Here is a 12,345-nt window from a genome sequence, read left to right as displayed (position 1 = left end):
CTATCTATCTATCTATCTATCTATCTATCTATCTATCTATCTATCTATCTATCTATCTATCTATCTATCTATCTATCTATCTATCTATCTATTATTCTGTAAAATTGTGAATGAAATTCTTTTTTTCTAATCCTTCCATCCCTCCTGCCTGGTTATTTATAATCGTTACTGAATCATATACTGTCATGGATGGAACGCCTGCGCAGTAGACAGCGTGAAAATGTGAATCATCGACAGAGAGAGAGGGGTGACTGTAGAGTGATGGGACCCGGCTAAGGGAAGAGCAGCGAATGATCACTCTCCGAGCTGGTAATGACAGGTAAATGGCGATTTATCATCATCATCATTATTATTATTTGGAAATATGGGGATAGTGCTGTAGCATTGGTGCGGGTTGTTGTTTTTGTTAGTAGCACACCGAGAACTCACATTTTCTAAGAAGACTCCTTCAGTCGTGTCCTCCATGCACCGCTGCACATCTGGAAGAAGCTTCCGTGTTGACAATGTCAAAGTAATGTTTGTTTTAATCACGGTGCATTCATTTGTATCTCATTTTTTCTATGTCGAGTATTTCTGTCTTACTTTAAACTCGTTTCGGGCGTCGCTGTCTTAATGACATGGAACAACGTTTCTCCAATACGTTTCTTCGGCGTATGTCATTTCATGCTAAAGGATTAGCTACTTTTTCTCAAGTGGTTACAATATCAGCCAACTTGATTTGGACGTTTTTTGTGTTGTTTTTTTACGTGAAGTCCACATTTGCAAGGTTAAGCTTCAACGGTGCAGTGGGTCTCAATCTCATAGGGGGTTGGGAGGGCGAGTGGATGAAGTCTATTTTCAGACTGGCGTCACATATTACGTCTGTGTGTTTTCCTGCTGGGTTAAGGCTGAATGGTTTTCAGCACCACGGTCAGTGGTGCTGATATGTTTGGACCGTTATATCAAGACATTCCGGTTTGATTTGTCCTAACAGCTCTGATTTTTAACCGAGATGGGTTAAAATGTTTGTGTTTGATTTACTTTTATTTTTATGTCTTGTTTTATCTGTTGTAGAAAGGAAACACACAACAGCTGATTGAAGATTAGTTAAAGATTGGATGCTGTTTAAAGTTATTCAAGCCATTCTAATTAAAAATGTTTGTTTTCTTAAAAGCTATTATAACAAGTTCCCATTAAAGTTAACAGACTGAATTAAATTTGAATTACACCTTGTTGTTGACTCAACAACTAAGAAAACAGAAAATTAAAACTAACAGTCAGTCAGCAAACTCAAGCTTTCAGTGTTCATTTTTCAGGTACATGATATATGAGTACAATATAAATATTCTCCTGTACTTTGTACAATTAAGCTGTGTGTGACAAAGGTAAATGTACTACGGAAGAGTGTGCCTCATCTGTATGCAGCATTTCAGATAAGAGGCACTGGCTGGGTAGAGTAGCAACATGAGAGCTGTTGTTTGCACAGAGAGAGAATGTATCCTTTCTTTTAATTACAACAATGAAGACAAAGTGAACTAACCCTTTGTTGGTATTTGTCATATGGTTAGTTTACGCCAATTAAAAACTTTTTGAACTATTTTGTGACTATGGAGTACATGAATAAAACAGACAAAAGTATAAACATCATCAGGTCCACTGATTATGTAATGGTAACTATAAAAGCTAAGTAAAAATAAGCATACCGACAGTTTAAACTAGAGTTGTGTAACAATATTAATAGCACTGTGGGTTGGAGGTTAAAAAATACTTGACATGTCCACTCAAATTTCCTCCTGTAGGACTCTTTCATATTGCACTATCACTGTACACTTTGCATTAGTAAATTGATTTAATATGATTTACTCTACAACTCATCCACATATAATTTGGCTGTAGAACTTTCATTTAAAAATGTTGTTTAGATATTAACTGTAAAGCTTCAGATTATGACTGATAATATTGTTTACTGCCTCTATTAACATTATTTGAATGACTATTACAAAGGTGAACATCAGGTTTATAATATATGTAAAGTGTAACAGGAGTTTGAACATTAAGATCACAATCTGTTTCAATTACTGTTAACGTTTTCTTCGCTAGATGGTTAGGTTTGGGCAGCTTAATGTTGTGGTTTACACCATTAACCCTGCATATTATAAATGTCCAGTGCATGCAAATGTGAGCAAGAGGTCCTTCACAAGAGGTTTGGATCACTGATCAGCAAATAAACCATTATTACCTAAGAATGATAGCGTCTAGGAATGATTAAAACCAAACTAACAAACAAACAACCAATATGTTTTATAAAATGCAACGTGTGCTGATGTGTGTGAGGTGTTATCGTCTGACATTGACTATGATGTAATGCACAATACTATATTATTAATGATTTTTTAAATTTGATATCATAGAAACTGATGGAAAAAAACATATTGTATAAGATTACTAATTAGTTAAAAGTGAAGTTATTTAGTAATTTAGTTATTTAGTAATGTGTAATTAACTATGAATTTATATAGATGATTATTATATATTATTATATACTATTATTATTGTCATTATTATTTTATAGTATTGTTCTGTTTATTTATATCCTGCTGCTAAACTAAACTAATTTCCCCTTGTGGGACAATAAAGAAATTGAATTTAATTTAAAAAAATAATGTTTTTCTTTTAATAATAATATTGTAAATAATTTACTCGCTAGTTTGGTATAATGTGGTTCCAGCTACAAGAGGTATGTAATTTCATGTACTATTATGTCTGACATCTAACTGATGAGTTTTACTATATCAGGCCAGTGGTTTTCTTATGAGGTTAGACACTTCGTTTTTTTTTCATTATTCCAACCACAATGCATTGTATACCAGTGTCTTACTGGAAAGAGCATGATCACATTTTAACATATATGGATTCAATATTTCCTTCCCACAATTAAACCCTTTTCTTATTGTAATTCAGTCCAGCAGAAATAGTCGATTTAGTATTAGCTAACAAAAACATGAAGCATAATTGGTTTGTACAGAGCAGAACTGTGCAATGCAGTTAGCTCTCAGTCAGTAGGGGATTAATGTTCATAAAATCTATTCACATATGGTCACAGATATTATTAGTTTTTAACTAACACCTAATAGTTACTTATTTCACATATTTCACTGTTGAGGCAAAGTCCAATATGCAGTTATGTTTGTTAATAGTTTTTCTTTGTTAATAGTTTTTCTTTAAACATTACAAAAAAGATTTTTCTATGTATGTCAGCACCCTCTGCATTTAGCTGAAACATTATTGGATCCAAAGAGTAATATGTCACGCTTTATTTTATAACAGCAGACAAGCAGAATGCATCATTAAACTCAATGCCCTATGGCACCCATTCCTTCAGTACATTGTTACATAACAACAGTGACTACATGCTTATGTGTACAAAAGCATAAATGTACTGCACATGTGTATGCAATTATGCGTTTAAACAGTTTGTCCAGAAACTGTGTATGCAAACAACAACAAAAAATAAAATAAACAAACTGCCTTTTTTAACTCCTACTGAAAGTATGATGTATAAAAACAGAAATAGCCTCACCCATGCGGCTTTGGCTGTGGTGAGCAGAAGGCTGTACTATTAGGCTTTAGTAATGCCACTGATATCAGGCTGCTTTCACGGTAAATCTAAATCTTTGAATATGAAGATACATCCCATTATATTTAAACCCACACTTTCCTTTTGACTGTCATTTTTTTTTCTTGCCTTGCTGAATCGAGAAGTTTTTGAGCTAGATTTTCCCCCATTGAAATGAGGTTTCCAATATTGGGAGATATGTACATTATATAATTAAGAAGAGGTGCAAGAGTTTAGTTTCCTCCCAGATCTCTTGAATTAAATCAGGCTTAAAGGTTATTGGAGATGTGTGTTTTTTATGTGTGTTCTCAGGTAGACAGATGTGAAGGATGACTTCTTGCTCAGAGATCTGTGGGTCAGAATATAGTGAGCAAGTTCAAACTGGTGGGAACTACCAGCAGTATGGCGTCCGCTCCTACCTACACCAGGTAACAGTGTAACCAGACTCAGCACCCACACAAAGTAAGACGTCTCCTATGAAACTCACAAACGGATAAAAGCACAAAATCACCAAACCTTCATTTCTTGTAGGTTTAGGTTCAAGATGTGAATTTTAAGAAAGCCTGTACTTTTCTTTGATTCCTTATCCAGTTTTATGAGGACTGCACAGCTTCTATCTGGGAACGTGATGAAGATTTTCAGATTCAGAGATTGCCTAGCAGGTGGAGCTCTTTACTCTGGAAGGTCAGATTAACCCTTAGCTTGTTCAAAACAACACCAATATAATGGAACTGAAAATAAACCAAATTAACCAAATTATTTACAACTATAGCAATATATGTTTTTGACTTTCGTTGTTTTTTGACTTCTTCTTTTCACAGGTCTGTCTCACGTTCGGTACCTTGATCTTGTTTGCGGGCCTCATTGTTGTTTTGGTAGGTTATGCCACTCCAGCCAAGATTGAAGCATTTGGTGAAGATGATCTACTCTTTGTTGACAGGTATAGAAACAGTACAATGTACGAGTGGGAAAGAATTTAGGTAACCTTTGCTATTCTGAAATAGTAAAGGTTACATAGACTTACAATTAACAGATCATGAACTTTATTTGAAGTGTTACTTCTTAGTCTTGACAATAATGTCCAAGAACAGTGTTCTAGTAGGACATGCATATGTTTAAATTTAGAAATAACTCTAAATAGTTGCATAAATATTGAACAAAAAGACTTGGTGGCAAATAAATGATTGCTTTGAACTGTTCTTGTAACAGCCATGCCGTCAGTTTCAACCGTGCACTGGATGTTTGTAAGCTGACTGGTGCAGTGCTGTTCTGTGTGGGAGGCACCTCCATGGCTGTGGGTCTCCTGCTGTCTGCCTTTGCCAAAAGCTACTCCAAAGAAGAATTGTTTCTGCAACAGAAGTTTAAGGAGAGGTTGGCAGATCTGCAAGCAACAGTTGGTAAGTTTTCATTCTCTTCTTTCCCAGTATAACACGTTCAAATTAATGTAAGCAGAATAAATGTAAAGGTTGTTGAAATGGCTCTGCGTTTGTATATGAATATGAATATCTAAATCACAGTAACTGCTTATGCCACAGGTACTCCAATAATGAGAGCACCAACTCCCGGAGAAGGAAAGGTGCCAGTCACACTTACCAAAGTTCAGAACATCCAGCCAGTGACCACAAAGTCAGAGCCCTGATCAAGGCTAAGATCAAGGCATAAAGTGAAAGTTGTAAGAGGACCGGTGTGTGTATGTCGATCCATGTGTGCAGTTTATCTTTTTAAAAGGTCAGCTTACATAACAGATAGTATTGCTTCCTCATCTTATTTTGTTTGACATTAAAATGAGATTTTAAAAACTTAGAAAGGATGAACAAAATATAGGGGATTTATTTATCAGATGTTATGAAACTTTAATATTAAGAAAACATTTTTTTTTATTTCACTGGAAAAGACATCTGCAGAATAGTGACACAGTGCAGTAGTTTCCACAGAGCGTGTTTTCTGTTTGTTTACTGTTGAGAGAATTCTTACTTTTGTAAAAGGCAATGATGTTACTGCTGGAGGGCGATGGGCAGCAAGTGGCATATTTGAAATTTTTGTCCCCCATTCCCAGAAATGATCAAATGTACCAGTTAACACTCATTACCTCTGACTAGTGACCATCAGGATGAGTGCATGTTTGGAATTATTAGCTGTTAAAAGTGTAAATGTACTATATTTACCTGAAACGTTCATCCAGGCTGACAAAGCACGACATCGTTTTATAATACCTTTTTTTTCCCTTTCCGATAAAGTAGTAACTTAAAGGTCTTAACCTTTCTAAAGGTTCACAGTGTCCTAACAGATTAGACATAAATGCAGATTAGAAGAGACAGTATGGGGAGATTCTGTGTCCATCTTCTGTCTTATTAGGCCAGTGACCTTGTTTCCTTCAGTAAATCTTCAGACAGAATCAATACACAAGAGCAGACAGGCTGATGAAAGTTACATTGAACCAGACAGAGCATGCAGAACAGCAATGATATGTCAGATTACTTCCAACATACAGCAAATAAGACATTCATCATGTCTTCTATCTTTATTTTTAAGTTTTTAATACCTAAACACTGGCTTACCCACCTTTTCCTTTCCATTGTTTCCTTTTCACCCTGTGACAAAAGGCTCATAGACACACACAGATCCATCAGAGCAGACGCTGTTTTGAATCAAAATGCTAATAGCTACCAGACATGAGTCAGTGCTACTCATGAAAATGAAGATGGGTGCATCGAGAGAGACAATGTGACACACAGGTTACATAACGGAGGGAAGATGAGAGCACGTTCAGCTCTCCAATGGGATCGCAGCAACATTGTATCTGACAGCACTAATGGATGAATTAAAGAGATTCAATAAATGCCTTCCTACTATCACACACAAAATTTGAAACTCAATAATTTATATCACAGTCAGCAATATTTAACACCGGAGAGCTGTTAAATTCCAGGACCACATTTTTTACACTATAGAGAATTTGCTTATGTACTGGATGTGAAACTAAAGGAGGGATTATTAAGACGGTTCCTGTTTTATTCATTCCTTTATGCTATACAAGAATTCACACTGTAACTGTAACTTAGAAGCACAATAAGCTGGTAACAGCCATGCTTTTCTGCTTTTTAACACACTGTGTCCTCATGTGTTTTACATATATTTATTACAATTACTGTAATCCTACCCTACCACTTTAAAAGCTTGTTTTTGTTTGTTTTTCTTAACATGTATCCTTTGTTTCATCATTATAAACAAACCTGTACTGTAAAAAAAATCTGTACTTGGTTAGAACAATTCTACTGTCCAAGATACAAGCTTCAGTTTTTTTTTTAAACCATATCTCATCATCAAATTCTTGCAGCACAGCTTGTATATTTACTGTATAAGATGTTGATTTGCTATGCTGACTACTATTGTCAATGTAAGTTGACCTTTTCAATATTATTCTAATTACCTCCAATCTTCTTTCTACTATTATTTAAAAAGTCCTGGTGTCATTTTAACACATTTACTCTCAGATGCAACACAGAAGCATAGCTGTAACTACAAAAACAAAACAAAACAACCTAGTAATAAGCAAGGCATTTCATTTTCAAGATACACAGCCACTGAGCTGCGGGTCATGAAGAAAAGCCAAGCTGTTAAACAAGCCATTATGGACAAACCTTCTAGTGCGGCCAGGACTTTAACAGGCAGTGCTGGTTTGTAATGTTATGCTGTTTCCTGCTGCATTACAAACTCTAATCCATAATGGATATTTTTTTTCTGCTATACATCTAACTTGAAGTCTTTCCTGATGTAACAGTGGATCATCCCACTAAATAAAAAACGATGCTACCCTTATTTGCGAACAGATCGGATAAAGAACACATATAAATCAGTGTCTACATGCAGTATGTCTATTTTTCGAACAGCACAATAAAACTGACATATCGGTGGATCAGAAATGTGTGAAAACTGTATTGCAGCACACTGTGCAGTAAACTGACAGCCTGGTGGCTTAACTGTTGATAAAACTTTATACCTCCCAACAGAAGTGAGAGGTATAAAGTGGTATAAAGTGGGAGTATAAAGTGGCTTAGTTTATGTCTCCCTACAGAAATAAAAAATACTTCACTGTTGTCACAAGGGTCAAATGTTTTTGATCTTATTTTAATCTTTAATCTTCCCTGCTGTTTTCCTTTAATATCTCACAGTTGCCAAACAACTGACACTTTTACTTCCTAAATTCCCTGCAGGGTTATTTAAATATACTGTACAATACTAGCTAAGCAGGACTTTGTGTTCTTTAAAATCTGGTGCCTTCCCTTTTTTCTTAATCAAGAAAAAATTGTAATTTATGATTATTGATTCAAACCAATGTTTAAATAATTATAGATTTAAATTAATTCAAACAATATGTTAATAATGTTCATTTTTACATTGTAGAAGCCCCCCTTGCAATCAGTCTGGAGGGTGTGTTATTTAGGGCCTTACTGAACACGCCCACATGCATACACACTCAGAAAACAGAGTAGCTGGTGGAGGAGATAACACAGAATTAATGGTGACGCCAGAAATAGCATCTTGAGGATCATCACCTCAACCAGGCAGGCCTTATGACTCACACACTCCTGCCCCCACCTCCTTTGCTTTCTGCGTCTCCTGCTCTTTGCTCTCTCGTTCTTCCTCCTCCCTCTCAGCCAGGTTCCTTATCTCTCTTGGGATGGTGACTCACAAACACATCGACTGCATGAATCCCAATTTGAACAGCTGCAGGGATGAGCGGGCAGTGGGGCCATCATACATACTGAATTAGATCAGAGTTCATATTTCCTGCCTGCAGCTGGTGGTTTATAGTGGATTTATGGAACTTTGTTTCAGGAAAAAAAATGACAAATTAAAATCACTGAATGAGAGTGAGAAGAGTGGCTCTCCAAAAATATATCACTTTTCTTCCTGTCAGGATGAAAGCAGCTAAAGACCAAAGTGCAGTTTCACTAAGACAGACTGAAGAGCTAGATCTAATGCAAAGTTGGGACGCTGTAAATAAAAACAGAATCTGATGATTTGAAAATCTCATAAACCGATATTTTATTCACCAAAGAGAAAAGAAAACATAGTTGTTTTACTATTTCAGGAAAAATTGTATTTTGACTTTGGCAGCAACACATCTCAAAAAGTTGTGATGGGGTTGGAAATATAAATGCTACTGAAAAAGAAACAGCAGGAGGAACATTTTGCAACTAAGTAGGTTAACTGGCAACAGGTCAGTAAAATGACTGAGCATTTTACAGAGGCAGTGACAAATTGTCCAATTTGTAAAAAAAATCTGAATAATGTCCCTGAATGTAAAATTGCAAAGACTTTAAATATCACATCTACTACACAGAGTCTGGCGAAATCTCTGTGCGGAAGGGACAGGAATGTGATATTTGAGACCTCAGGCAGCACTGCATTAAAAACAGGATGGATTCTGCATGGGCTCAGGAAAACTTCCAGAACGTGTTGGTGATCCACAGAAAAATCTACATCTGTGAACATGATCCAAATACACTGAGTCAAAGTGGAAAGCTGTTCCACCATGAAAAGAATTGAAATTTGAGATTCTTTTTGAAAAGCATGGACATCACATCCTCCAGAGTATAGAGGAGAGGGACCATCCAGGTTGTTACCGATACTTAGTTACAAAGCCTTTATCACTGATGGTGTGGAGGTGCATTAGTGCCCATGCTTCTATGCAGATGGAATCTTTTTCAGATTGTATAAGACACTAAACTGCATACTGCATCTACTACAACAAGGCCTTCTAATAGAAAAGTCCAGGTGCTAAACATTTGGCACATCATGAAAAGAAAAGTGAGGAAAGTAGGACTGAAAACTACTGAGCAGTTGGAATCCTGACCTTTTTTTTTCTTCTTCTTCTTTTGCAAAATAGTTTTCTCAGTTTAAATATTTGATATCATTCTATGTTCTAAAGTGAATGAAAAACGGGCTTATGGGACATTAAAACGTTTAAATCTCTTGTATTTACATTTTACACGTACATCTCAACTCTTGTGGAATGGAGAGTGTAGTAAACTCAGTGAACTTTTTAAAAAAGCTTTACGCCTGCTGTGAAATTAATTTCCAATATCATACATCATCATCACTTTTTTAAATGATTTTATTTTTACTATTCCATTGACTAATGCATTTCATCACTGAAGTATCAGTTACAGAAGACAAAAAAACTGTCTTTTTTTCCCTCAGTTTAATTTTTCTGGAAGCAGATGGACATTGGCATAGCAGCAACATTACAAAATAATATGACATGAAACTGCCTTTAAAAATTAGACATTGAAAATATGGTTCAGTGACAGAAATCAACATTAGGCGTAACAGTAAGGTTCTGGGCCTCCACTTGCACTTGTAGACTGGGAATAATTCTGTAAGTCTCTGGAACTGCATTACAGGGATGAAACATCATTGTTATAATAGATGTTGACTAGTGTGATGTGTTGATCCTGCTGTTAGAGGGGACTAAAAATATAATGGACAAAAATCTTGCACGAGTGTTCTGGTATGTGAAATTTATATGATGCACATCACTTTGATGCTAACCGAATCATTCAGTGACAACTTTAGCCCTACAGATGGAAGCACTCATTTAGTAAGAAGATCTGAATTTTTTATAAATTAGCTTACCATTCAAAAACAAACAATAATATATGTCTCGTTAAATACATTTGTATGAGTTTCTATGAGAGGCATAACCATTCTTTCGAAAAATTTCAAAGGATATTATTATATTATCATTTCTCTGCGTCACTCACAACAGTGCTCACAGACAGTGTGTAAAGAAACAATAAAGCAACCTATTAGTTAAGAACATTTTAATGCAAAAATAAGAATATATGGATTTTATATGTGTATTCTGTTTCAAACATGAAAGTTATAAAGTTTTGATCCATATGGTGTTTCTGTAGTTGCGCCATTTAGCAGACAACCATTTAAAGACTTAGGTTACATGCTCAGCATTGCAAAACTGCTTTTATATTGCTTTGTTTTCTATAAAATTCTATAAATTTTCATCTGTCACTTTCATTATACAAATAGATTTTGTAATTTCATATTTTCAGTATAAAGAACTTGGTGTTTTTTCCTATCCTTTAAATTTTTCACTTTCGTCTTGCCTCTCTTGATCACCATCTTCCCCTGTGTGTGCACTCGGCATCTTTGCTGGTTCATTTTTTCTCATCTGTGTTGAGCTCTGCTTCACCTTCTACCTCATTATCTTCTCCACTGACCTCAGCATTCACCTTGCTCTCTTCTTCTTCACCTGACTCTTTGGTAGTGCCCTCTTTTGTTTCGTTCTCATCCTCTTCTTGATTACTGTTGCCTCTGCTACTTCTACTGCTATCGTTCTCTTTAGTCTCGTTATCTGACTGAGTCGTCTCTGGATCGTTGCCGTTTCCCGTCTTTTTCTGTTCCTCCACTGTGTCTACATCATTAGTGTGATCCGTAGTGCTTTTTTCTACCTCAGTGTGGTCTTTATCTTCCTTCTCATCTTCCACAATTTTCCTCCTTTCACCTTGAGAAGACATATTGTTTCCATCCTCAGTCTCCTTACTGTCTAGAGCCTTATCACTGCTAGATCCATACTCTTCACCATTAAACACCTTCTTATTCTTTTCTGGATCCTCCTTCTTTTCCTCCACTTTCTTCTCATTTTCTGCTATGTCTTCTCCTTTTCCATCTTTTTGTCCATCGATTTCTGTTTTTCCTCCACCTCCCCCCTCTTTTTCACCGTTTGTCTCCTGGTTATTCATCTTGTTTTCACTGCTAGGTAAATCACCTTCTTCTCTGCCATTTTCAGTGGCAACCTCCTCTTTTTCTTCTGGCTTTTCAACATTCTCCTCTGTTTCATTTGTATCAGTAGCATCAAGTTTCTGTAATGCAGTATAACCACAGAAGCAATTAATATCTCTAAATATTTTAACAGATGCAGTATGTTGAATTCTTTCTGTGATTTACACTGTTCTGTTGATGCTATGGTTCGCTGGTGCTATCTGCCTCTGTACACCCGCACAGTAGATTTTAAATCAAACATCAAGAATCAAGAAACGATAAACAGCAATCAATTATTGCCATACTGTAACTGTTTAGGAATTACAGTCATTTTTATACATAGTTTTCAGACGCCTGAAGTAATTGAACAGTTAACTGACAAGCAGTTTCATGCCCAGGTGAAACCAGTCCGTCCCCTCATAATCTTATCAAAAATTAAGCAGAAAAAGATCTGGAGATGAATCCAAGTATTTGTTATCTTTTCCCTCGAATTCTCAATGTGATGTCCCAAAGACATGAAAAAAACAAAAACCTATGAGACCTATGCACTGGCCAGCTCAGCAAAACCAAAAGGACTGGAACACCATCGTTTGTTGGTTACGAAAAAAGCCTTCACGACTTCTAGACCAGTCAAGAAAACTATCAAGGAGCTTAGTCTAAAATGAAGAGATGCTTTCATAAATGGAAAGAGAAGGTGCAAATCAGTGGTTCCACTGAAGAATGGGAAGAACATAGCAAATATCTAAAAGAGCCTACACAGTTCTGGAACAATGTTTTCATCTGTTCTTTGGTCAGATGAAATCAAGAATCATGGAAAGGAGCATGAAGAAGAAAAGGAATAGCCCATGTTCCGAAGCATACCACATCATCTGTCAAACATGATGGACATATGGGAATGTATGGCTACTGAAACCAGGTCACTAGTGTTTATTTATGATGTGAATGACAAAGTAGCAGGATAAACT

General features: G+C 36.0%; 2 protein-coding genes across 3 annotated transcripts in view; one reads left to right on the top strand and one right to left on the bottom strand.

The window, feature by feature from the left end:
* Window positions 1-180: 180 nt before the first annotated feature.
* On the top strand, window positions 181-7,458 carry nrsn1 (neurensin 1). Its single transcript, XM_005936028.3, has 6 exons — window positions 181-319; window positions 3,908-4,023; window positions 4,187-4,279; window positions 4,417-4,535; window positions 4,805-4,992; window positions 5,131-7,458. Exons 2-6 carry the CDS (start codon window positions 3,925-3,927, stop codon window positions 5,232-5,234), a joined length of 603 nt encoding a protein of 200 aa, XP_005936090.1. The 5' UTR covers window positions 181-319; window positions 3,908-3,924; the 3' UTR covers window positions 5,235-7,458.
* LOC102296430 (doublecortin domain-containing protein 2) overlaps window positions 6,857-12,345 on the bottom strand; it is a 22,446-nt gene continuing 16,957 nt past the window's right edge. For both annotated transcript variants that reach the window (XM_005936029.3, XM_005936030.3), the window contains exon 9: window positions 6,857-11,481. In XM_005936029.3, coding sequence (XP_005936091.1) covers window positions 10,777-11,481 — 705 coding nt within the window. In that variant the 3' untranslated portion in view covers window positions 6,857-10,776. The remainder of the gene's footprint in view (window positions 11,482-12,345) is intronic.

This window comes from Haplochromis burtoni, unplaced genomic scaffold (assembly GCF_018398535.1).
Source record: "Haplochromis burtoni strain Fernald_Lab_line unplaced genomic scaffold, NCSU_Asbu1 Contig_206, whole genome shotgun sequence".
NCBI lineage: Eukaryota > Metazoa > Chordata > Actinopteri > Cichliformes > Cichlidae > Haplochromis > Haplochromis burtoni.
This window is presented reverse-complemented; position numbering and strand designations above follow the sequence as displayed.